This window comes from Typopeltis vanoorti, chromosome 20 (genome assembly GCF_054136105.1).
Source record: "Typopeltis vanoorti isolate ZY-2024b chromosome 20, IOZ_Tvanoo_1.0, whole genome shotgun sequence".
NCBI classification, from domain to species: Eukaryota; Metazoa; Arthropoda; class Arachnida; order Uropygi; family Thelyphonidae; genus Typopeltis; species Typopeltis vanoorti.
This window is the reverse complement of record NC_143568.1, coordinates 8350679-8377280: the sequence shown is the minus strand read 5'-3', so window position 1 is coordinate 8377280 and position 26602 is coordinate 8350679. Positions and strand designations below refer to the sequence as shown.

Genomic DNA, 26602 nt, shown 5'->3' with positions numbered 1-26602 from the left:
GATGCTCCCTCAGCAGGCCCTCTTTGCCTAGCCAGAGGCCAAGCACTCGCAGGATAGATTATATCCAAAACCTTGGGTGGACACGTTTGGGAGTCCCACCGGAACACCTGAGCTTGGTGGCTGGGGATCGTGACAATTGGTCACGATCCTCTGCTGCCCCCACAACCCAGTTAGGAAAGGTGGGCCCTGAAGATGAATGAATAAATCCTAGATCTAAGAGTATATTAAGGTTTTGAAATAAATTCTGATTATTATAATATGATAATGGAAAAAATCTAATTTAAAGTAAGACAGCTAAAAATAGCAAATAAAATGGAAAATGCCTACCCCAGTATTATTGTTATTATTACCCCAAGACCTCATGGAGTCAAAGACTCATCTGCGAGGTCCTTTTATCACACACACACACACACACACAGCTCATCATACTGTGCCTTGAACACATTCAAACTCCTCGCAGACACCACACTCTCAGGCAAGGCATTCCAATCATTTACAACTCTGCACGAAAAGAACCTTCTCCTCACTTACCTACTCACACCCTCTTTATACAGTTTCCAGGGATGACCTCTGGTTCTCCCCCGATCTCCCACTATTTTCTGTAGAACTTCTCCAGCATTGATCCTATAACAACTCCTTACCAACTTCTAGGTCTCTATCATATCTTGCCTCTTCCTCCTGTCCACCAGACTCTGCAAATTATATCTTCTCAATCTTTCCTCATACTCGACATTCCAGAGGTCAGAAACTACCTTAGTCAATCGCCCTTGGACCCTTTCCAATATCTCTTCATCCTTCTGAAAACCAAGTGACCAAATCTAGGCACAGTAGTCCATGTGTGGCCTAATCAAAGCCTTATACAATGGAACTAAACAATAGTATCAAAAACGCATTGATGAAAATACAGAAACACAAGGATCAAATGACATAGAAGAGGAATATGAAAATCTGGAACATATCATAATAAAAGCAGCAGGAAGCTTAGGAATAATGAGTAAATGGAACAGAAAAAGAGGACTGTGTAACTGGAAAGAGAAATAGAATAAAACCCCAAAAGTATATGGATATTTCATTTAGAAAAGGGTGCATGTTACAAAGTAGGAATTATGACAGAGTACTATGGTAAAAGAAATTGCTATGGTATCATTTAAGTATCGTTTATTTATTAATAAATATATAAGGGTGAAATGGGTATGCAGTATAATGCAAGAGATTCTTAAGAAAAAGTTGGTGTGGATGGAATTTGGAATCAGATTATCAATAAGATGTTAATAATAATGTAAAGTTATTCATGTAGTACCATCATAATATTTGCAGCCCCTTGAAGGTAAAATTTGTTCTGGCATGTGAAGTAGCACAAATTGATAACAAAATCAAAGGAATAATTAATATCTGAAAGAAATCTTGTCATTATATCTCTAATGTTTCTTTCGTTTAACATTTGTGAAGAGAGGCATGATATCAAGTTGATCAAGATGTCATTGCTAAGATGAAGCTCTGAAATTTTTCTTTAAAATGAAGACTCTTTATGATAAATGATGCAGGTTTACCAGTGAAGGATGTTAGTTAGTTAAAAACGAATGCATGGTAGTTGCATTCATTTTAGTTTTTTAGGTCATGAATTCATTAAAAATGAATGCATGATAGGTCATAAAGGAACTCCTACTTTGTTGATTTTGGTGATACTATACAATTTGATATGGTAATCATGATAGGATTTAAACTTCTTTTTTGATTATTTTATTTGAATTGGTGACATGATCACTGAGTTTGCTTAACTGACTAGAAACATTTTCTGAACAGAATGGTGCAATGTAGTGAGATAGCATTAAAGTAAATTTTCTACAGTATTCTTTCCTGTCTAGCAGCACAGTTGTCTTTGCCTTATCAGCCTTTGTGATTACAAAAAAAGTTATAATTCTCTTTATGAATCCCCAAAATCCACAAAGCAGGAATTACTTTATGACTGCTCATTGACTGACTGCATAGGCTCATATTATTACAAAGTGCTAAGTGCCTGTCTAATTTAATATCTTCCACAGGTAAATCTACATACTTTATCAAAAACAGTCTTCGTTTTAATATAATTATTTATTAATTATTTTAATAATATAAAAGAATTTGGAGCTTCATGTTATTCTTAATGACCTCATAATCAACCATGATATTCTCTCAATCTCTCTCTCTTTCTCTCTTTTCACAAATTTAGAGTTATGCTGACAAAACTTTACTTCAGACTAGTTTATCTTGATTTGTCATTCATTCTGCCAAAGTAAAAAAAAAAAAAGTGAAATTTCAAAATAAAAGTTGCATCATAAAATTACTTGTTCATGTAAAATTGAATTGTTTTTTTTTATGTAACTTCTCCCACACACAAACACTTGTTCTCTAATACAGCATTTCCCAAATGGTGGGTCACGACCTGGCACCGGGTCACGAAAGCTAAATGTCGGGTCGCCTAAAAAAACTCTCGAAAACCTAGGTGTTTCATTTTTGGGTTTTCTATTTTTTCATGAAACTCTAAAATACAAGTAAATAGCGTTTAATCGGGACTAATGAATAAATAATTTAATTAATAGAGATGAAAAACGTTCTCCGTTCATGTCCGCATCGCCATTTCACAGTCTCTTTGTTCGCATTAAAATAGCTCAACTAATGGCGAGGCTGTATGGCGGCAACCACGCCACCAGCCGAATTGTTTGGCAGTCTGGCCTTTGTTTTACTCGGCCACCACGTACTCACTCTACTTGTTCAGTTTGAGTTAAGCATTGAGAGAGAGTGTATTTTTTTGTATTTACTAATTACGTGTACCTTGCCTGGTGGGTTTGGCTTAAAAACTGTAATTATTGTAATTGTTTCTAAATAATTTATTTCATTCTTTCTTCATCTCACTTGCCATTACCCATTTAACAATGTTCTGGTTACAAACTCTTCGATTAGCACCAATGAACAATCGAGTGACGTGCAGCTGGTCACGAGTTCTGTAAACAGCACTAACAAATGGCCGCACGATGTGTTGTCTACTACTCTTACAAAAAAAGAAGATGTACTGGACGACCCGACAGTATTCTGAGGAGTATTCTGAGGATTACATACAATTCTGTTTCATCAAGGGTGCTGATGACAAACCGTTATGTGTTATTTGTTGTGGTGCACTTTCAAACGAGTTCATGAGACCTTCAAAGTTGAAGCGACATTTCGAATTGAAACATCCGATCTACAGTAATAAGCCAATAGATTTCTTTATAAATAAAAAGAGAGAACTAATAGCTATCAAGAAGACTATGTCTTCGAATTTTTCTCAGGGAGCTCAGTCTGAAAACCTTGTAATGGCTTCTTATGAAATATCAAAATTAATTGCTGAAACTGGTTATCCTCACATAGTTGCCAAGAAATGAATAGTTCCAGCAATGAAAATGTTAGCATCTCGAATGTGTGATAAAAAACAGGAGAGCCAAGTAAATATGCTGACGATATCAAATAACACAGTGAAGCGTAGAATCATGGAGATGATTCTACCCTTCACTGTGTTGATTCTACGACATTTTTTCTTACAAAAAAACTGTCGTAGGTCAAAGAGTGCAATTGATGGATTTTTGGGTGTCTTGCCATCAGGAGTACCCAGTGTTAGCAGAAAAAGTGATAAAATTTCGAATACCTTTTGTCACAACCTATCAGTGTAAAACAGGCTTTTTCAACACTGGTTTTTCTAAAAAATAAATATAGAAACCGATTGGAAGTCGACTTGGATTTAAGAATAAAATTATCATCTTTTCCTCCAAACCTGAAGTTTCTAGTTAACAAACAACAGCATCACACTTCTCATTAATAAATTACTTGGCTTTAGTTTAATTTCTTTATATTTTTGTAAGAGTAAATGCTTCTTTATTATAATAATAATAAATGAAAACTCTATGAACATTCAAGTCTGTTTTATTTTACCTATTGGCCATAAAAATTTTAGTGGGTCACAAAGATGAAGTATTAAAATAACCGGGCCACGGGAAAAAAAGTTTGGGAAAACTTCGCTCTAATGCATAATTACTGGATTTGTAAGAGTTAGCTCATCCAGAAACACTGCAATCAAACATAAGACATTTCATTACACTTCCGGTTTCCATTCAAGTGGGACTGATATTCTCACATAATAGTGAAATTCCTCTTCCTTCTAAGCTGTTTTTTAATATCCATTATAAAGTAATAGTAATTCTACTTATTTACTCACATAGCTATTCAAATCCACTTTCCAAGGGGATTTGAATAGCTATGATAATACAAAAGCAGATAATATAAAAGATAGCATTGACATGAAAGTTATATTCAATAAATTTCATATTGCTGTAATCACTCTTCCTTAAACTTTAAAATGTGTTGTTTTTGTTTATGATTTAAAGCAGTGTACAAATATCGATATGAAGAATAAATCAGTGATTCTACATTACAATGTATCATAATATTTTACAGTTTTGAATTTTTTCTGATTTTTTTTCTTGACTTCACCCAACGGAAAGGTTGTAAATCTATAGTACATTATCCATCAGGGCAAGTTAAGGATTTTTTTTTCTATTTTATTAATTTTATGAGCAGTTCATAAAGGTATTTCATTCATGTGAATATGACATCATCACTTGAATGAAGTGGGAAGGGAGGAGGCACTAAGGGTGAGTGAACAGGAGATACATGGAGGAATCAACTAAACAAGATATTAATAGGATTGAATGACTTGATAATGTACACTGCATGTTTTGAGGGAAGGTGCCAGGGAGTTAAAAACTGCCTTGATGGATTTACATGAATCTTACCTGGACCAAGTTCCAGATGAGTGGAAAAGAGGAAATATTGTTCTGCTTCATAAGAGACTGGCTCAAATTATAAGCCAGTTTATGTGTTTGGAGTTGTGCTTAAAGTGTGGTGGTTAGTGTGGACCAAGATTGAGAGTTGAGTTGATGATTGCAGCATCCTCTTTGATGGACTGCATGGGTTTGCTTAAGGAAGATTGTTTTAGCAATCTACTTATAACAAGGTGTTACAAGGGAGATAACATGCATGGTATATTTATATTTTGCAAAGGCCTTTGATAGGTTACCACATGAAAAGTTGGTAATTAAATTGGAATGGATGAGTTTGGGTAATAGATTAGTATGTTGGAGTGGAGTTGGCTGTCTGATAGGTATCAGCAAGTTTTTTAAGTGAAAGCAATATCCAGGAAGAGAAAAGTCAGTAGTGGGATGTCCCAAGGATTGTTTTGGGCCAATTGTCTACACAGGCAAATACTCACACAAAACAAAAGATTACAAATTAATTACAAATATAAAATCTGAGGCTATTCTCTATATTTTATGTTATACTTTTCCCTTGCAAAAGAATAATTGTTTTAGAAGAATGTGAAGTAAATTCTTTATACTTATAACATGTATATAAATTTTGTTTTGAATATTTTTGAGTTTACATTTTAAGATGTAACTTTCTTAATGCGGTTGTTTTCCATTTCAGTGGGCATAATTTGACAATTATTCACCATAGTAGGAAGATTAACTTAGTTCTGGATAATAAAGAAATTCATCAACTAGAAATAAATGGTTCCCATCATCATTTACATTTAGATCCTGAGCTGTTTATTGGAGGAATTCGACATGATTCTAAGGGTAGTTTTTATTTTAATAAAATTCTTATTGTTTATTGCCTATTATCTGACTATGCAGGACTGTACTTACTCTCTAATTTTTGCAGGTAGTGCAGCCTGCACAGTCAGATAATAGAACTAGACTTTTAGATAAATATATTCAGAATTGCATATCTAAGTATTCTGATTGTTTTCTTTTAAAGTTTTCTGTATATAGACAGTGTGGCAAAAAAGTAAGGTGACTGAATTCAAATAAGCCAAAATATGAATAAGGAAAATATTTTCTTACTTGTCTCTCTCAAAATATTTTCATACCAAATATAGTGTTTGTACACGTGGAAGACTTATGTGTTCATCGAACATGTTGTTTATTATTTTAACGGTATAATAGAACACAGAAACTAAGTAAATAATTAATTTATTAACTTAATGCTGATATTTCACTGGTGTTAAAATCAGGACTCTAGTCTTTGTGTTGCTGCTACAATTTTGTTTAAGTACACCATGTTGTTATAGTCTCGCGTATTGTGACAAACAGTGTTTTTGTGCTCTGAAGATGCTGGTTATAACACCAGCGAAATATCAGCATTAAGTTAATAAATTAATTATTTACTTAGTTTCTGTGTTCTATTATACCGTTAAAATAATAAACAACAGTGTTTGTACATGTTTTGGAATGACCTGGAAATCTCATATGCTATGATGGTATTTAATTCTACTATCACCTTCTTCTGAACATAAACATTATTATATCAGCTATGAGAAACCAAAAAAAAAAAAAAGAAGAAGTCTTCTGTAGCCTGGCTAGGGAAGTAAGAAGGATGTTTGAGTAATGTGACATACGTGGAAAAGAAATTCTGGTACATTGATCACTGCGTGTGTTTGTGAGAGAGAGAGAGAGAGCAAGTATATTATGAACCACCAGTCAGAATGGTTGAACTCTGGTTTATGTGTCCAATTCTCATCAACATACATTTCAGTACCCCTAAATGGTAACTGCTGGTAGGATCACTTCCTTGTGAAACAAATTCCTTATGGATTATTCTTTTGAAGAATGTGATCAGCATGAGTTAATATAAAATTACTGGAAGCAAGTCTTTTTTGTTTTTGGTGAACTTGGCAATTTCCATTTTGCACTTTGTCTTTTGGTCTCAGGATCATATTAGGAGCACCATTTCTCCCATCATCTCATAATAATGAGGTTTGGGAAATCAGGTTCACTATCAGCTATTTGAATAACATCGTTGCAAAGAGTTGGTCATTTGAGTTTTCATCATCATCATGCAAACAATGTTCAGCAACTTTGCTTCACATTGTATGATATTTATTAACCTCATGCAATGTAAAAGTGTTACTAGCAATTGACTTCTGATCAACACCTAAAATTCCTTATTCACTTTTAACTCCCTTTTAACATTTTTAGTGTTCATCAACAGTCACTTGGTAGTAAACTGTGCACTTTGGTGGGATTGCCACAGTCACTCTTCTGTGCTTCTCAGGCACCCTTTCCTGAAGTTATAGTTATTCTAGATATATGCATATTTTTTTAACTAGAATTAGAACTAGAATAAAATACTAGAATTAGATAAATTACTGGAGTACAAGTTATTTTGCAATGTTATAACATGTGAATGGAGATGGACTAGCCATATCAGTAGACTGCCAGATGAAAAGTGGACAAAATTAAGTACTGAGTGGGTACCAAGAGAAGGAAAGTCACCAAAGAACAAGATGGCAGGATAATTTGCTAAAGTTTGACATGATATGGTAGACAATGGCTAAAGACAGACAAAATTTGAAAGTTAAGGGGAGGCCCATATCCAGCAGCAGATGAAAAGAGACTAAAGAAGAAGAAGAATAGTAATCACTTCCCAAAACTTGGAGATTGGCATACAGTCAGAGCAGTTACAGATTTTGAGAGACCACTGAGATGTTTTTGGTGGATGGACATGATAATGTAATCCTCTCAACTAAACTGCAGCTGAGACATGAGGTAGTAAGCACATGCTACACATCTCATTCTTGTAATTCATGTTTTTGAATCATAAGAATGAGTCATTTGGAAATATAGGAATGTTTGATGCATAAGAATGAGTTAAATGTTTAAGCCATATAATTATATGGCTATTTATAGATAATCATATAATTATCTATAAATATGTCCAGTGCACATGTTCCCTTAAAACGTTTGATTACAAACCTCTACAGTGAGGAATATTGGAAAAACCATTAGAAGATATGGTAAACTACATTTAAAGAAAGCTAATTTATGTAATAGGCTTGTGTTTCCTAAGTGTTGTTGTTGCACTGCTGATATTATTCCTAATTTTGTAAAAATCTAGCAGACTATTAAACTGCATTTTGCACAGATTTATCAGAAAGTTAGTAAGTTCTTATTAATAATAAATCAAATACTTAAAACAAAGAAATAGTTCTTCTCACTTAATGCTTAGCTTCTTGAGTTTGAAAACACTTTAAAAGTGATTCTTAGTGAATACTATTTTGAATTAATTTTTAGTATTTTGCTATCCTCGGCCAGACAAGCACATTTGAATCATGAACGAGAATGATTTATAAGTTTGAAACATTGGAATGAAGAAACTGGTACAATATTCAACCATTACTTGAGTCTATTCATTATATATTTATAATGAATAGACTTTATATATTATATATAAATTTAACAGACCACTCACAAATGATGAACTAAATGCTCTGTCTAAAGGTCCTGATTTTGCCTTGTCTCCTCATCACATGTTTTACTTAGTAACTATGGTAGGTATGGAAAAAGGCATCAGAGAATTATACACAGATGAAGCTAATAAATTATGTTTTGAAATTGCTCAAACTTTATACAAAGCAAAACCACCTCCTTTGAATATACCTTTCTCTTTCACTCCTGACATCAAAACACTAGTATTATCATCACAAAGGCTGACAAAAGTAATGGCACTGTTGTAGTGAACACATTGAATATAATTATAAAATTAATATCTTATTGTGAAAGGTATCTAGATTGTGATTAACAGGGATCTAACAAAGAGTCCAGTCAATAAATTAAATAAATTATTGGACAGTGTACAATATTGAGATGCTATTATTGTTGAGAAGTTAGGACTTCTTCTTCTCCTCCTCTGCCATGCTTCTGTCATCTCCCTAAAGTCCATAAAGATGGCTATCCACTGCACCAAATAGTGGACTGTATTGACTCTCCCACTTACCACCTTGCAAAACGTCTTTTTCATCATCTATAGAATCTCACTCGCCATACTAGTTCTGATATTAAAAGCAGTCATAACTTCAAAGCGAAAATTAAAGATCTATAATTGAGCGCCTCCGTAGCTCAATTGGAAGAATGACGGTACATTGCGCCCTTCGATTAAAATAGGCCTAAGTTCGATTCTCGTCGCGACGGGAGGAATCTTTATCTGGTCGATTTCAATAGAAGGTGAGTTAGCCGATCTCATACGGAGGTAGCAGGTTTTTTTCTCCCGGAAACTCGGGTTTTTCATCCTGCATACATACAAATCGGCCCTTCAGAACACACGCAATTTACAGACAAAAATTACTAGTTGCAGTGGTGTTGGAGTTGGGCGGTAGATGGCGTTGATGGAGATGATTCGTAGTAGAGATTAGGTGTAGAGACAGTTGTAGATGTCCTCCCACGATGAGTCTTCGGACTCCTTGGAGGTATCAGGAATAATAATAATAATAATAATCTATATAAGATCTATAAGAGAAAATTAAAGATCTGTTTAATAATGAAATTGTGGTTTTATTTGATATAGTCTTCCTAATCAGTAACATCCCACTATAAGAGACTCCTCTTCAACTTTTGCAATCTGATTTTCCAAAAGACATTGTTAACTATTTAAATTCACCATCAGTGCAGGTTATTTTATGTGGCAAAACAAGTTGTTCAAACAAATTGAAGGTACTGCAATGGGCAGTCTTTTCTCACCAGTCTTAGCTGATTATTTTATGGAGCATCTAGAAAATCAACTCTTCCACACCATTTTTCCTCAACCTTGCCTATATATATGACTTCATTTCATTGATGATATCATTGTGGTCTGGTCCCACTGAAGACAGAATTAATTAAAAATTACCTCCAAGAAAAAATTAACTGTTTTTACTCTCGTTCTGTTGACACTAGGCACAGAGTTCTTTGGAACCAGATAAGGACTCTTCATTCCAGCAGGTTCAGATTTGATTGTCTTTTCTTCGAAATATGAAACGCTATGAAATTTTTTGAACCTTAACCATTCTGACTTTGTGCCAGTCTCCATGTTTTGGGAACTGATTAGTATTAATTGTTCATAAATTTTTTTAGGCTATTTAGTCTACATTAACTTTTACAATTATTCCTTTAAATTATAATAGTGTAATCTTATGAATTCAGCTGTGACTGAGACCTGAGCTAGTAAGTACATTCTGTACTCATTCTTATGATTAATATTTTGAATATAATTACCGAGCTTTCACCTTGATGATGTCCATTGTTACATTGAATTATTACATTGAAATATTAGGTTTTTTGATTGAAATTCAATATTTTTTTCATCATCATCATCATATTCCTGCCATGTACCATCAAGGGGTGTACAGGATATGATAGTACTAAATGAAAAATTTACATCTTTACTAACTTCCTATCTACAATTTTCCTCTAAATCATTCAGGATTTAACTAGGATCTAAAAACTCTATAAAAAAGAAATGCTTGTACATAGGTGTAAGTGAAAACTTTAATGTATTAATATTTTATTAACGGAATTTTGTAAGTGATAAATTGTATCACTCAAGGGGTGTACAGGATATGATAGTACTACATGAAAAATTTACATCATTACTAACTACAATTTTCCTCTAAATCAGTCTGTTACTTATCAAGACTACAACATTATCAGGTTTTACATTCTATTGTGTAAGGCACTTTTTACCATATCAATCCATCTATATCTTGGTCTTCCTCTGGGTTGTTTTCCTGATAACCTGGCAGAGAACACCTGTTTTGCTAATCTTTCCTCGCCCATTCTGTTTAAATGACCATGTTAAATCTGGAATGAAAGGTTCAATTTGTTATTGAGTATTTCATTCAGGATTTAACTAGGATCTAAAAACTCTATAAAAAAGAAATGCTTGTACATAGGTGTAAGTGAAAACTTTAATGTATTAATATAATATTTTATTAACCCTACTGAGTGTTTCTGGCAAGATCTATGCAAGTATACTTGAGAAACGGTTGAGAAGAATTGTGGAAGAAAAGCTTGGTGAAGAACAAGCTGGATTCAGGCCAAATAGAGGCTGTCAGGATCAGATCTTCACTTTACGACAAATAGTCGAGAAAGCATGGGAATATAACAAAGATCTGTATTTAAGTTTTGTCGATTTGGAAAAGGCATATGACAAGGTGCCAAGAGAGAAGCTATTCAATACGCTGCAGTTATATGGTGTCAATGGGGCATTATATCAAGCAATACTTAGTCTTTATTTGAGTTGTGAGTCAGCAGTTAGAATTGAAGGAAGTACAGGAAGATGGTTCAATGTTAAATCTGGTGTGAGACAAGGATGTACATTATCCCCTCTGTTATTCATTATCTATATGGATCACATTATGAAGGAAGGTGGTATTAAACTTGATATCAAAATTGGAGATGTTAATGTCAGCTCTTTGCTTTATGCGGATGATGTTATACTTCTAAATAAATCCGCTACAAGTCTGCAAGATTCTCTGACTAAATTGAATAGCTGTTGTAATAGATATGGTATGAAGGTCAGCAATAAAAAGACAAAGACAATGAAAATAGGCAGAATCATTGAAAATGTCAACTGTGTTTTGTGAATGGAGAACCTGTGGAACAAGTAAAACATTTCAGCTACTTAGGCACAATTTTTACTGAAGATGGTAAACTAAATATAGAAATAGACAACAGAATCAGCAAAGCTGGTATCGTGGGAAGTCAATTGAATAAATTCATATGGAATAAGAAAGAAATTAGTCGGAACACTAAATTAGCTGTGTACAAGACTGTGTTTAAACCAATTTTAACTTATGGATCTGAGAGCTGGGTCAGAAGTAAAACACTTGACCAAAGACTAGAGACCACAGATATGAGAGTCCTGAGAAAGATTAGAGGCGTGAACAGATGGCATCAATGGCAATATCATATTAAAAATGAGGATATTAGGAAAGAACTTGACATTGTCAGCATCCAGGAATGCGTTAGCAGAGCTAATCTCAGATGGTATGGTCACTTAAATAGAATGGGAGAGGAAAGATTAGCAAAACAAGTGTTCTCTGCCAGGTTGGCAGGAAAACGACCCAGAGGAAGACCAAGATATAGGTGGATTGATACGGTACAAAGTGCCTTAGACGATAGAAATATAAGATCTGATAATGTTGGAGTCTTGACAAGTAACAGACCGATTTGGAGGAAAATTGTAGATAGGAAGTTAGTAATGATGTAATTTTTTCATGTAGTACTGTCATATCCTGTACACCCCTTGAGGGTACATGGCAGGAATTTGATGATGATGATGATGATATTTTATTAATGGAATTTTGTAAGTGATAAATTGTAAACTGTCTTATAAATAACACACCAGACTCTAAAAGGTCTTAGTGAAAGTTACGTTAGAAGGAGAAAGTTTAAGCCAAGTCCACTTTAGCCTAATCGGCTTTTGAACATAACCCCGGGGCATCACAATGCGAAGTCCGAGACACGTGTGCGGCACCCACGTGATGGGAAGCATTTCGGGAAGAAAAATTCCCTACGGAGAAGCGTAGGGGAGTGTGCAAAAAAATTAGGTGTAGTGAGCAATCAGTGACATAGTTGGGAGAGCGGACAAGGGGATATATAAGGATTTGGCAGTGAAAATAGCTCCTTTTTTCTCTCTCTCAGTCCTCTGTTCTTCGTGGTGTCTCTCTCTCTCTCTCTTCCTCAGCTGTGGGTTCCAATGGAAGCAGTTCGTGGCGACAACTAGAAGGATGGTCAACAACGGCTACAAAGTCAGGTAGCGATCCATTTCAAGCATAGCAGCAGCACAGCCATGCAGCCAGCTGAGACCGCTGCTTTATGCAGAGTCGTACGTGCCTATCCATCGAAGTGGTATCGCTAAAGTTATAGTCACAGTTGTGGTTTGTGATCGTAATCACTAGTGGTAGGAAGTCGGAGGAAATTACAGATAGCAGACCTAGGAACCTAACTGAAGGGAATCAGCAAAGATTGATGTTAAGCCCACGTGGTCGGTAACATAGAAACTTTTATTGTCTTTCGTACTAAGAGCAGGACTACAGCGAGTGAAAGTGCCAATCGTGTATGTGATAGGACCTTTTTATAACTGTCTGGACTATAGTGTTTTACTTTGTGGCTAAATGTTGTATTTTTAGAAGTTCATTGTTACTAAAGTATGCCCATGATAGAATTTTGGTATATTGTAGTCTAGTCTGGAGAATTGAAACGTTGTTCACTTATATAACTGTGATAAGTTAACGAGAATTAGATTAATTGATCTGTTGAAAATATTTTAAGTGACTATTTAGTTATTTAGTTAATTAGATAGATTGTCTGAGAACCTTTGAGATTTTCTTTCATGAACAAGTCATTATATGTCTAAAGCAAAGTTTTGATCTCTGTGTACAATACCTTAGTGTAAAATAAATGTTTTGCTTTCTATATCTAAGAAACTTGCCTGATTTCTCATGCCAATGTACCCGCTTGCTAAAATTAGAACTTGTGTAAATTCAAGTGCGGGGGGGGGGATGAGATTTGGTTACGACTGCTGATTAAGGAGTAAACTAATAGGTGTATTAAATAATAGATTCTAATGCCGTGTGATTATCTGCGTGTTAACTCTCTGACAGGAATATCTTTTTGTATAGGAATCAAGATGGTGCAGCTGTATTAACAAATAATTTTTCTTGATTCCGAAAAGGAGCTAACTCCAGAACTGCAACAATAGAAGAATTTGGCTATCGCCCAGGGCATTCTCTTTGTCTGTAAGAACAATACGCATGATCCGTCAAAAAGAACTGTATCTGATAAAATTCGGCTCTAACTAAGACTAAGCACTGTAAATTAGCAGCCGGAACAGGAACAGCAGAACAATTAATCGAAAGACTAAAGAACTATAGATAAGATTTATAAAGGACAATAAGGTACGACATATACATATACACAAGATTTAACAACCATACCACCTGAGATTAGCTCTGCTAATGCATTCCTGGATGCTGACAATGTCAAGTGGTTTCGTAATATCCTCATTTTTAATATGATATTGATATTGATGCCATCTGTTCATACCGTTAATCTTTCTCAGGACTCTCATATCTGCAATCTCTAGTCTTTGGTCAAGTGTTTTACTTCTGACTCATAAGTTAAAACTGGTTTGAACGCTGTCTTGTAGACAGCTAATTTAGTGTTCCGACTAATTTCTCTCTTATTCCATATGAATTTATTCAGCTGACTTCCTACCATACAAGCTTTGTTGATTCTGTTGTCTATTTCCATATTTAATTTACCATCTTCACTAAAAATCGTGCCTAAGTAGCTGAAATGTTTTACTTGTTCTATAGGTTCTCCATTCGAAATGCAGTTGATATTTTCAGTGCTTCTGCCTATTTTCATTGTCTTTGTTTTGTTATTGCTGATCTTTATACTAAATCTATTACAACAGTTATTCAATTTAGTCAAGGAATTTTGCAGATTTGTAGCAGATTTATTTAGAAGTATAACATCATCTGCAAGAGTAAAGAGCTGAGATTAACATCTCCAATTTTGATATCAGGTTTGATACCACTTTCCTTCATCATGTGATCCATATAGATAATGAATAAGAGAGGGGATAATGTACATCCTTGTCTCACACCAGATTTAACATTAAACCATCTTCCTGTACTTCAGGCATGTCAAACTCGTTTCCCTCCATGGGCCAAATTAAGAATTATACATGAAGCCACAGGCCAGAAAAAAAATCTCGAAATAAAGAGGAAACAGATTTTTTAATATTAACATTAGAGTATATAAGTACAAAACAGAGCCATGTTACAAAAATACGAGGGCTATTCGATAAGTCCATGCAAAGTCTAAGAGATGGTGACCCCAGTACGTATCAAGGTTATTTTTAGTTGCTGGCAACTGTTGGAGGATCACACACTAAATTTCAATCAGATAGATCTATTACTGTGTTTGGCGTTCATTTGAATCGATCAAGTATTGTGATTTGTGGATGAGAAAGAATTTCGTGTAGTGATTAAACATTACTTTTTGAAAGACAAAACAGCTCAGGAAACCAAAGCTGAGCTTGATAAACATTATAGTGAGTCTGCACCTTCAATTAGAACAGTTTATAAGTGGTTTAGTAACTTTCGAAGTGGCCATACGAGCACAAGTGCTCTGAACGTTCTAGATGCCCTGTTGAGGTCACTACTCCAGAGATTATTGAAAAAATCCATGATATGGTGATGGATGATAGAAGAGTGAAGGTGCATGAAATTGCTAAGGCTGTGGGCATCTCAAATGACCACGTACATAAGATTTTACACAAATATTTACATATGAGAAACCTATCCGCAAGATAGGTGTTGCATTTGCTCACACTGGATCAAAAGCATTCTGCAATTGTGACCGCAAAATTGTTCGATTTATGCTACGAAGTTCTTTTGCATCCTCCATACTCTCCAGATTTGGCTCTCTTGAACTACTATCTGTTTCTAAACATGAAAAAATGTCTTGGAATAAAAGAGATTTTCATCAAACGTTGAGGTAATTGCTGAAACAACTGCCTATTTTGAAAAGTTGGACAAATCATACTATATGGATGGGATCAAAAAACTTGAGCACGTTGGACTAAGTGTATAGATCTCAAAGGAGACTGTTTGAAAAATAAAAAAAAATGTTTGTTCCCAAAAAATTATGTTTTCTTCATTTTTGCATGGACTTATCGAACAACCCTCATACATATAAAATATAAAGTTTACATATTTAAATAAAATTATACATATCATTTTTTTGAAGAAACTTGATGTTTTTCATTAATGAAATATTCACAATTTGGTTGAATTTGTTGTACTGTAGTTATTTTCAATATTGATTGCACATGCTGGTCTGTTGTTAATCTTGATCTTTCTGCAGTTTTATTATTCTTTAAAGTTGAAAATAGTTGTTCATATAAATATGTGCTACTGAACATAGATAAAATACACCTAATTACACGTAACACATTGGGGTATCAATCGACTGATAAATAATTATAGAACTTTGGAATTCCAACATCCATATATTTGTTTCAATATGGAATCGCACTAAATTTTGATTAATTCCAACCGTAAATTGTCATCAACAGTTTCGACATCAATCGATAGAGGAGAAGTAAATATGTGAAACTGATTTTCATATTTCTTAAAATCTAAAAATCTTCTTTCGAATTTATTTTCTAATAACTTAATTTCATTGGCATATTCTGAAAATGTCAATTTCAGTGAGATTTGTAATAATGATTGACAACATTCAAAATGGGATAAATTTTCTTTTTGAATTTGTTTTTGCCAAAGTAATAAATTCTGTATGAAAATGTTAATGTTCAAAAGACATATTTCGGTGATTACACCATATTTTTTATTATTCAGTTATATAATATACTGAAATAATAGTCCCGACAAGTTTCGTAAATCATAAGATTTACATCTTCAGAGGTAAATAGTATAACTTAAAGTTTAAACGAGAAACGTCAATAACATTTTATATCTGCATTCAGTTATTTGAGTTTATGAATAGCCAGACGGTTATGATTTGTAGTTATTAATTTCTCTTGTTTAAACTTTAAGTTATACTATTTACCCCTGAAGATGTAAATCCTACGATTTACGAAACTTGTTGGGAACTATTATTTCAGTATATTATATAACTGAATAATAAAAAATGTAATCACCGAAATATGTCTTTTGAACCAATTAGTCACAGAAGTCTACACCTACAATATTAATGTTGTCAAATAACATGATAACTACTTGATGTTTGCCTTGTAGCTTAAGATTAAGTTGATAAGGTGACTTGTAATGTCAACTGAAAAAACCAGGTCCTTTATCCATTGATTGTTTTTAATATTTTGCATTCATAATTTTTCAATTCTAAAAAAAAAAAAAATGGTAATTTTGTGCAGCAATTCGAAGAATCGCTTTCAAACTTTATGATTGGAAAGCCATCTAATTTCTGTATAATAAGGTAGATCGGCTATATTCACTTTCTATATCTTTTAGAAAGTTACTAAATTGACGATGATTAAGCCCACATGCAAGAATATAATTTACAATTTTACTGACATTTTTTAGGATATATCCAATATTTAAAACTTTGGAGCATAGTGATTGCTGATGAATAATGCAATGAAAATGCTGAAAATTATTATTACCTTGTTCTTTGAATTTTCTTTTAAATTTGTAACAACTCCTTTAACAACACCAGTCACTGCAGGAGCACCATCAGTTGCAAGACAAACTAGCTTTTTTAACAGTAAATTGTATTCAATCAAAACGTCCATAAGGGCGTCAAAAATATCAACTCCAGTGGTTGTATCATGCATAGGAATAATTTCTAGAAGTTTTTCACTTACTTTTAAGTTCATTACTTTTAATATCACATCCACGAATAAAAATAGCCAGCTGAGCGGTATCCCATACTGTCTTACTTTCGTCAATTGCAAGGGAATAGGTCTCAAATGTTGGAATTATTGATTCTAATTGATTTCTTAAGTTTCGCTATATCATCAATTCTGCTAGCAATGGAATTTTGCGATAAGCTTATATTTTTAAATTTCTGTAAATGAACAGGATACAATGCTCCAGCTGCTTTAATAATGCATTTGCGAGTAAATTTCCCTTCAGTGAATGGTTTCGACTTGCTTGCAATTAAATGTGATAACAAATAACTGGTTTTTACGGTAGCTCTATTATCTTCAATAGGTTTGTTAAATACACTTTGTTGATTTTGAAGTGTCAACTTTAATTCTGACAATTTATCTTCATGAAGTTTCGCAACATATTTGTCATAGTTTTCTTTATGATTTGTATCGTAATGCCTTTTAATATTATATTCTTTACAAATTGCAATAGAGTTTCTACATATCAGGCATTATTTTTTTTTTCCTTGAATACAAAAATATTGTAACTCCCATTTTTCTTAGATTTTGATGTTCTTCTTCAATTAATCATTTTTTACTCATACTGGTTGAAGGTTTCGACATTATTTTTGATAAATACTTTATTAATTATAAAGAAAACACTACACTTTCTTACGACTTGAAAATTGCTAACTGGTAGCCTCCGATTGCTGTGGTCAGTGGATGTAGCTGCATACGTACACTTGCTCATTAAAATTCAGTAAAATTCGATATTTATGCAGTGGTGTAACAAGATTTTTTGAAATGACGAATAGAACATTATTTCCTTTAGAAATTGCAGAGTAGTTTGGTGTATAAAATAATCTTAAGTGGAAATGTTTATTTTTTAAATATGTTTATTTAAATCGGTGTTGTCAAAAGTTAAATAACCATATTGGTTACAAAGTTTGGCAGGCCGCAGGTTACTTGTTGGTGGGGCCTGTGGGCCGCATCTTTGACATGCATGCTGTACTTCCTTCAATTCTAACTGCTGACATACAACTCAAATAAAGACCAAGTATTGCTTGATATAATGCCCTATATAACTGTAGCATATTGAATAGCTTCCCTCTTGGCACCTTGTCATATGCCTTTTCCAGATCTGCAAAATTTAAATGCAGAGCTTTGTTATATTCCCATGATTTCTCAACTATTTGTCGTAAAGTGAAGATCTGATCCTGATAGCTCTATTTGGTCTGAATCCAGCTTGTTCTTCACCAAGCTTTTCTTCCACAATTCTTCCCAACCATTTCTCAAGTATACTTGCATAAATCTTACCAGGAACATTCAGTAGGGATATACCTCTGTAATTCTCACATTCAGTTTTATTTCCCTTTTTATATATGGGTACTATGAGAGCTCTACTCCAATCATCAGGAATTCGTCCCTCTATCCAGGCCTTCTGAACTATGCAGTTCAGCCACTGTAGGACTTTTATACCTCCATACTCCAGCATTTCTGATCGAATATCATCTATTCCTGCTGCATTCCCCCATTTCAAGCCTTTGATGGCTTTTTCTACTTCTCGTATGGATATGTATTCCTTACTGTATGCCTGTTGAGTATTTTTTACCACTTTGCTATCACTGCTTGTTTCATTTAAGCAATTTTTCGAATAATTACTCCATACTTCAAGGATATCTTTTTCTCCAGTTTTCATGTCACCTTTATCATCTCTAATTCCTATTACAACACTCTTTTCTTCATTTCTGAACTTCTTCAACAACCTACAAAATATCTTGCCACCCTCTTGATATTTATTTTCTATGTTCTTACCAAAGTCTTCCCATGACTTTTGTTTAGCTAGTTTTACACAGTGTTTAGCTTTACATTTTTCTCTGTATTCTCTAAGAGCACAAGCTCACTTATTTGCCAGGTACTTTTGATATGCTTGCTTCTTTTCCTTCACTGCCGCTTTAACTTCCTGTGTCCACCATGGAGTTCTGATTTTTCTATCCTTGCAGACAACCTCACCACATGCCTCTCTGGCTGAATCAATCAATGTTTTCTTCAGGATTTGCCACTGAATCTCCAAGGTTTGGTTCCTGTTCTCAAACTCTTTCATTTTTTCTCCAATAATCTTTGTGCATTTTAGTCTACAGTTCACATCTGAGAGCTGCTCAACTTTTATTTGCTTTAAAACTTTCTTGCATGTTTTTCTTTTTAAAATGAAATTCAATTTTATCCTGCTCAAGACTAAATAGCGATCACTTCCAATTTCAAAACCTCTGTTCACTCTGGTGTCCTGCACCAGGGAGAAATCATCACTATCAACAATAACATAGTCAATGAGACTTTTCTTATTCCTTGCCTCTTCTCTTCATGTGAATTTGTGCACATTTTTATGTTGGAACATGGTGTTCGTAATAACCAGTCCATGTCCTGAGCAGAAATCCAACTGGTATTTGCCATTATTATTAGCTTTGCTCTTTTCTCCAAATTTTTCCAAAATATTTTTGTATGTCTGACAATCATTTTCTACTCTGCTATTTAGATCCCCAACAAGGACCAACTTTTCCTTTTTCATTGTGTCAGTTACTTTCTCTAAAGCATCAAAAATTTCCTCCACTTCTACCTTAGTAGAACCTTCTGTGGGACCATAGGCACAAATAAGTCTCATTGTCCAATTCCCCATTCTGATATTTGGCCACGTCACTCTACTTGAGACTGCCTGCCATTCAAGAAGATTAGCCTCATGTTTTGTATCAATATTTTTTCTATATGTTTAAGCTATATCCCCTTCATGTGTCATCTCCTATCCAGGAGGTTGGCTACCATGATGTGACTCATGGTTGACTACGGGCATAACGACATGTGGTGAGGACCCTATCTCTTCCACATATTGTCTTAAATATTCATGGTTGTAAATCTGTGTGTGTGTGTGTTTACGTGGCAGGTTTGCCTGTTCTGAGGGACGAAAAACCCAAGTTTTCAGGAGAAAAAAACCTTCTGCCTCCGTATGAGACTGGCTAACTCACCTTTAGTTGAAAGAGATCATCTAAAGGTTCCTCACATAATGGACGGGAATCGGACCAAAGTGCTTCATCTATACTAACTGAGCTGCAGAGGCTCTTTAAGCTGTATGAGTATCTAGAAATTAGTCTAGCACACATGTTTTCTTAAAACATTTGATTACATTAATTTTTGTTACTAGAATAGTCCTTTATAGGAGAGTGGGTCAGTAAGTAAGTTACAGACTAAAGCAGAACAATAGAATTTGAAGTGAATGGTTTTCAGTATGCTGCTACCTAGTATTCACTAGGTAGCAGCACAGTCTAAGATGATGACGGTACATGTATGCAATATACATGTGCATGTTCCTTAGATGTTTTAAGCAATCTAACATGGCAGTCATACTCAAGGAGTATACAGTTGTTGAACAGTGCTGTTCTGTTTCTTGTGGATAAAGGACTTGCTGCAGAGGACATTCTTAAAGAGATGTATCCTGTTAATGGTGAGAAGTATTTGTAATGTGCAGCATTTCACAACTGGGTCCAGAACTTTTTGCAAGGATGCTGATCTGGTCACTATGTTGAGATTGGTACTGTAGCTGCTGTGAGATGGGTGGGAAAGATGATCCCAGATTACAGGTGGATAATGATAGCACAATGAGTGCAATAAGTTATTATTATTATTATTTATACAGGTACTTCATGGAGTCAAAAGACTCATCGCAGCTGACCCACACTATCCATTAACACAATACCTATCATACATCTCCTTAAATGTATTCACTGTTCGGGTGCTCACAACCACCTCTGCCAATCCATTCCACTCATTTATCACTCTCCAAGTAAAGAACCTAGTCTGCACACCTTTACTAACCATACTCTTAGACAACTTCCAAGTGTGACCCCCTTGTTTTCCACCCTACTCTTCATGTATTGATAATTTCTTTTGTGTCAATCTTGTAGAATCCCTTTAGTAACGTATAAGTTTCTATCATATCACCTCTCCTCCACCTATTAGCCAAACTCTGCAACCCACACACACACACTCAGTCTATATTCATAGAGAGCATTCCATAGATCTGTCACCAGCTTGGTCACTGAATCCTCTCCACCACCTTACGAGAAATGCAGGTGGCCAAATCATAGCCTTATAAAGAGGGATAATAACTTTCCTATCTTTAATTGTCAGTGTATTCTTCAACATCCAAGTAATCCTCTGAGCTATTTTGCCAACTCTTGCAGTATGTCCGACTGTCTTTTGAATTTCACATCTCTATCCACCATCACTCTCAGATCCCTGGTCTCATCAATTTCTTGTAATCTAGTACCATCAATATGATGTGAATTTCATCCCAAAGTGCATTACATTTTACCTTGTATTACATTTGACTTTACATTTTACAACATTAAATTGATAACCATTGTTGGAAGTTTTTTCCCACTTGGTTAGACTATAATAAATTTAGTTTAATCCTTTATCCAAGTATAAGCAAACAAAGTTTGAGCCTGAAGCATCCCCAGAACCAAGGCAACTCGTGGTAAAGGTGGACCAAGCCTTCATCACCACCTGTCCCATTATCTCCCATAATGCAAAGCACATCTCCTTGCAGACATGTATAATGCTATTAAGGGAAGGGCTGCTACCCAGACCGGTTTCAACTTTTATTGAGGTCTCGTCAGTGCGAGCCAGACCAAGAGGTGGTGATACTAAAGCGGAAGTAATGGAGAAGTCATATTTACCTATATGAGTTGCCAAAAGGCGTCTCATCTTGTTATTAAATTACTCTGGATTTAGAGAAAGATGTTGGAAGTTTTTTTCCACTTGGTTAGACTATAATAAATTTAGTTTAATCCTTTATCCAAGTGTAAGCAAACAAAGTTTGTGCCTGGGTAGTGGCCCTTCCCTTAATGCATAGTTACATTAAGGGAAGTAATTATAAATGTCCACAAGGAGATGTGCTTTGCATTATGGGAGATACTGGGACAGGTGGTGATGAGGGCTTGGTCCACCTTTACCACGAGTTGCCTCGGTCCTGGGGATGCTTCAGCCGCAAACTTTGTTTGCTTACACTTGGATAAAGGATTAAACTAAATTTACGATAACCGTTGTCCTTTGTCTCCTCACTGCCAATTTATTTAAATCACCTTTATCAAGTATTGCTTTTCCCAGTTTTGCACCATTAGCAAACAGCTGAATATCTCCCTCAAATCTTCCACTTATATCATTAATGTACAAATTAAAGTACAGAGACCTGCGGGCACTCTAATAATTAAATTCGATTTCCCTATCCATGCCACCAACCTCTTATCCATTCCCATTTACTCCAATTTATGTAATAATTTTCCATGCAGTATTCTGTGCAATGCTTTTGTAAAGTCCAGCAGTATCATAGTGTAACCATTTCCTTTACCCATTTCTGCTGTCACCTTATACAATGTGAATAAATTACTGAGGCAGGATCTCCCTTTTACAAAGCCATGCTGTTCCTGTAAAGTGTCATATTCCTATCCACCCATTCCTTAATTTTACTTGTAACCAACTTTTCTAATACTTTAACCACCACTACAGAGATACTAATTGGTCTGTAATTTGTTACTTTTTGTCTTGGAGCCACCTTTATGTAATAGAGCTATCTTGCCCTGTTTCCACTCCCTTGGAACCCTGCCAGAGACTTAGATTAAACAGCTTCATCAGAGGCCATGCCAGTTCACTTGCACATTCTTGTGGCACATGAGCTGACATACCGTCCAGACCACTGCTGTTTTCACATTGATATCTTTAAATATACTGAGTACCTCCAGTTCATCAGGGGATATCAATGAGGTGACAATTTGCACTTACTGACGTAACAGAAACTGATGTCAGAATTGTGGTAGATGCAAATTGTCACCTCATTGATATCCCCTTTTGAAAAGTGATCACTTAGTAACTGAACTATTTCTTCTCCTTTTGCCACTCTACCATCAATATTGAGTAAAATTATCTTTCCATAATTATTCTTTCTCTTACTTGCTACACAGAGAAAGAAAATGCTTTTGGATTTACTTTCACCTGCTTAGCTAATTTTCTCTTGAAATCTGATTTAGCCTTCCTTACCACACTCGTTACCCTTCCTGCATTTGCTATATATTGCTCATGATCATGCTTATCACAATTTTGTTATAATCCTTCCACAATGCTTTCTTTTTTTCATATTGCTACTCATCCACTTAATCCCTATGTGGTATATTCTCCTGACCCTGGGTATGCACTCTGATACTGCCTCGCTCAAACAGTCCCTGACCACTTCCCATTTACTAATTTTACTATTACTATTATTACTATTATTACGGGCAACTCCAGGGAGTCATTAGACTCATCGAGGGAGGCCCCAAATCATATTCATTACAACTATTTGACATTCATACAGTATCTATCATACCTCGCCTTAAACTCATTCACTGTCACAGCATCCATCACAGACTCAGGGAGTGCATTCCACTCATTCACTACTCTGAAAGTAAAGAACCCAGCTCTAACACCTTTACTAACCACACTTTTGCCCAGTTTCCATGGATGTCCCCTAGTCCTCCCACAACCAGCCCTGTTCTCAAAAATATCTTCTGAATTAATTTTATAGAAACCCTTCAATAATTTGAATGTCTCAATCATATCTCCCCTCCTCCGCCTATCAACCAATTTTTGCAACCCACAAATCCTCAACCTGTTCTCATACGGTTCATTCCACAGACCTGCTATCATCTTGGTCACTCGTCTCTGGATCCTCTCCACCTCCTCCCCATCAAGAAGAAACCTAGGTGACCAAATCTGAGCACAGTAGTCTAGATGGGGTCTTATCAAGGCTCGATAGAGAGGAACAATAACCTGCTTGTCTCTGCTTGTCAACGTATTCTTCAGCAACCAAGTGATTTGATGAGCTGATTTGGCCACTTTTGCAATGTGTCCCCTAAATTTCAATTCCTTATCTACCAACACTCCTAAATCTCGTGCCTCATCAATTTCCTGGAGCACGGTTCCACCAATGCAGTAAACTGCCGCCAATCTTTTCACCCCAAAATGCATAACCTTACATTTTGCCACATTAAACTGACATCCATTCTCCTTAGCCCAGACCTCCAATCTATCCACATCATCCTGCAAAATTTTGACGTCATCTGCATTCACTATTGCCCTACCCAACTTCGCATCATCCGCAAACAAATGAACTGTTCCTCTCAGATCCTTTCCTATATCATTTATGAACAAATTAAACAGCAGTGGTCCAAGAACAGATCCTTGTGGCACACCACTAGTCACAGGCCGTCTTGTGGACTCTACTCCTGAGTAAACCACTCTCTGATATCTCTCCGTCAACCACCATCCTATCCATCTCACCAACCCTATGTCCATTCCCATATGCTGCAATTTACTGATTAGAATTCCATGTGGTAACCTGTCAAAGGCCTTAGCAAGGTCCAGTAGAATCACCGTAAACCCATTACCCTTATCCCGTTCAGCCGTCACTGTGTTATAATACGTGAGCAAGTTACTGAGGCATGACCTACCCTTCACAAAACCATGCTGTCCCCGATACAGTATCCCATTTTCTTCTATCCAATCTTGTATTTTCCTCTTGACTATTTTCTCTAAGACCTTGATAATGATTCCTGTTATGCTGATTAGCTGATAATTTTCAACAGCAGCCTTGGAACCACCTTTGTGCAGTGGAACTATTTTCCTCTCTTTCCACCCTCTTGGGACTGACCCAGTCCTGAAGCTCAAATTAAACAAAATGGTCAAGGGCACTGACAATTCTTTGGCCGCTTCACTTACGACCCGAGCTGGTATACCATCCAATCCCACAGATGTATTGACATTGAGGTTCTGTAATAGACTAGTTACCTCTACTTCATTCATCACAATTCCAGTATAACTGTTGGTTCTTCCATTCCTGCAAAGTCACCACCTGGATGATATACTCTTGCAAAGTGCTCGCTCAGTAATTCCACAATATCGACTGATTCGGTTACCTCCCTACCCTCAGCATTTTTTAAGATCATTTTACCATGAGCATTTTTCCTTTTACTTGCAACATATTGAAAAAACTGTTTGGGATTCTCTTTAGCCTGCGTGGCCAATTTCCTTTCGTAATCTGCTTTTGCTTTTCTTACCACCCTTGTTACCATCCTGGCCTGAACTTTATACTGTTCCTGCACCTGATGATCATCCTTCTCCTTAAATTCCCTCCACAATTGTTTCTTTTTTTGCAGCTCAAGCTTAATAGTGTTATTCATCCATTTAACCCCTACTTGATTTATTATTCGGACTCTTGGTATACAGTCAACCATTGCCTCCTGCAAACAGTTCTTAACCACCTCCCATGCACTATCTACATCCAGCCCTTGCAGTTTTACATGCCATGGCATTGAGCCAAGCACACACCTATGCTTGTCATACTTACCAGCCCGGTAATTCCACATGTACCCTGTCTTAATTGTAAATTCGACTCCTTTAGCCACCTCCCAAGTCATGACCTTATGGTCACTCTCACCAATTGGTGGCAACATGTTCGTTACAGCCACATTCTCGGTTGCAATTACTAGGTCCAGCACTCTCTGCCCCCTGGTATTTTCCAATACATGTTGCCGTAGATAGTTGTCCCTTAATAACTGCATAAAATCCAATTCCTTCCTCCCATGTGCCCTCTCCTCTTTCCAGTCAATGTTACCATAATTGAAATCACCCATAATAATTACCCTCCTTCCACTCATTTCTTCTATTTGCTTATGCATACTATCCCCACCATCCACTCCATCACCCAGTCTATAGCAGCACCCAATTGTATATTTTGTTCTGCTAGATTCTATTTCACACCAAACAGCCTCAAATGTGCTTTTTTCCCCATCATGCAGTTCAACTTCTATACTCCTTGGCTGAAGATCATCAGCTATCATCAATAACACTCCTCCCCCCTTTTTATTCACCCTGTCACTCCTGAACACGCTATACCCGTCGCATTCAATCATTCATTCACTAATGACATTCATTCCATGCAGTTTCTTATGCCATGGCTCTTTTGTGAGTTGTCTCCTTAGTTTGTCATAATTGTTAGCGTTGTAGTTCCATATAAGACCTTTCTTGACTGAAAATTCCACATGTTGAGCAACCTCCTAAGAAAAGACTGCATGGTCACTTTCCATGATCAGAGGTAGAGTTGCTACTGTGGTTATAGATAGATGTTCTGATGCTATTACCAGATCAAGCACTTTAAACCCCCTGGTCCCCCTCCATGATGTGCTGTTTCAGGTAAATATACCTTGGTAACTGTATAAATTCCATTTCCATTTTGCCATGTGCCCTTTCCTCCTTCCAATCTCTATTCTCATGG

At 35.6% G+C, this 26602-nt stretch overlaps 1 protein-coding gene across 7 annotated transcripts in view; it reads left to right on the top strand.

Annotated features, from left to right (window-relative positions):
* The window catches only part of axo (axotactin), a 927649-nt gene that overhangs the window by 217028 nt on the left and 684019 nt on the right, over window positions 1-26602 (top strand). For all 7 annotated transcript variants that reach the window (XM_090410025.1, XM_090410024.1, XM_090410023.1 and 4 more), the window contains one exon: window positions 5494-5645. In XM_090410025.1, the coding sequence (XP_090266151.1) occupies window positions 5494-5645 (152 nt within the window). The remainder of the gene's footprint in view (window positions 1-5493; window positions 5646-26602) is intronic.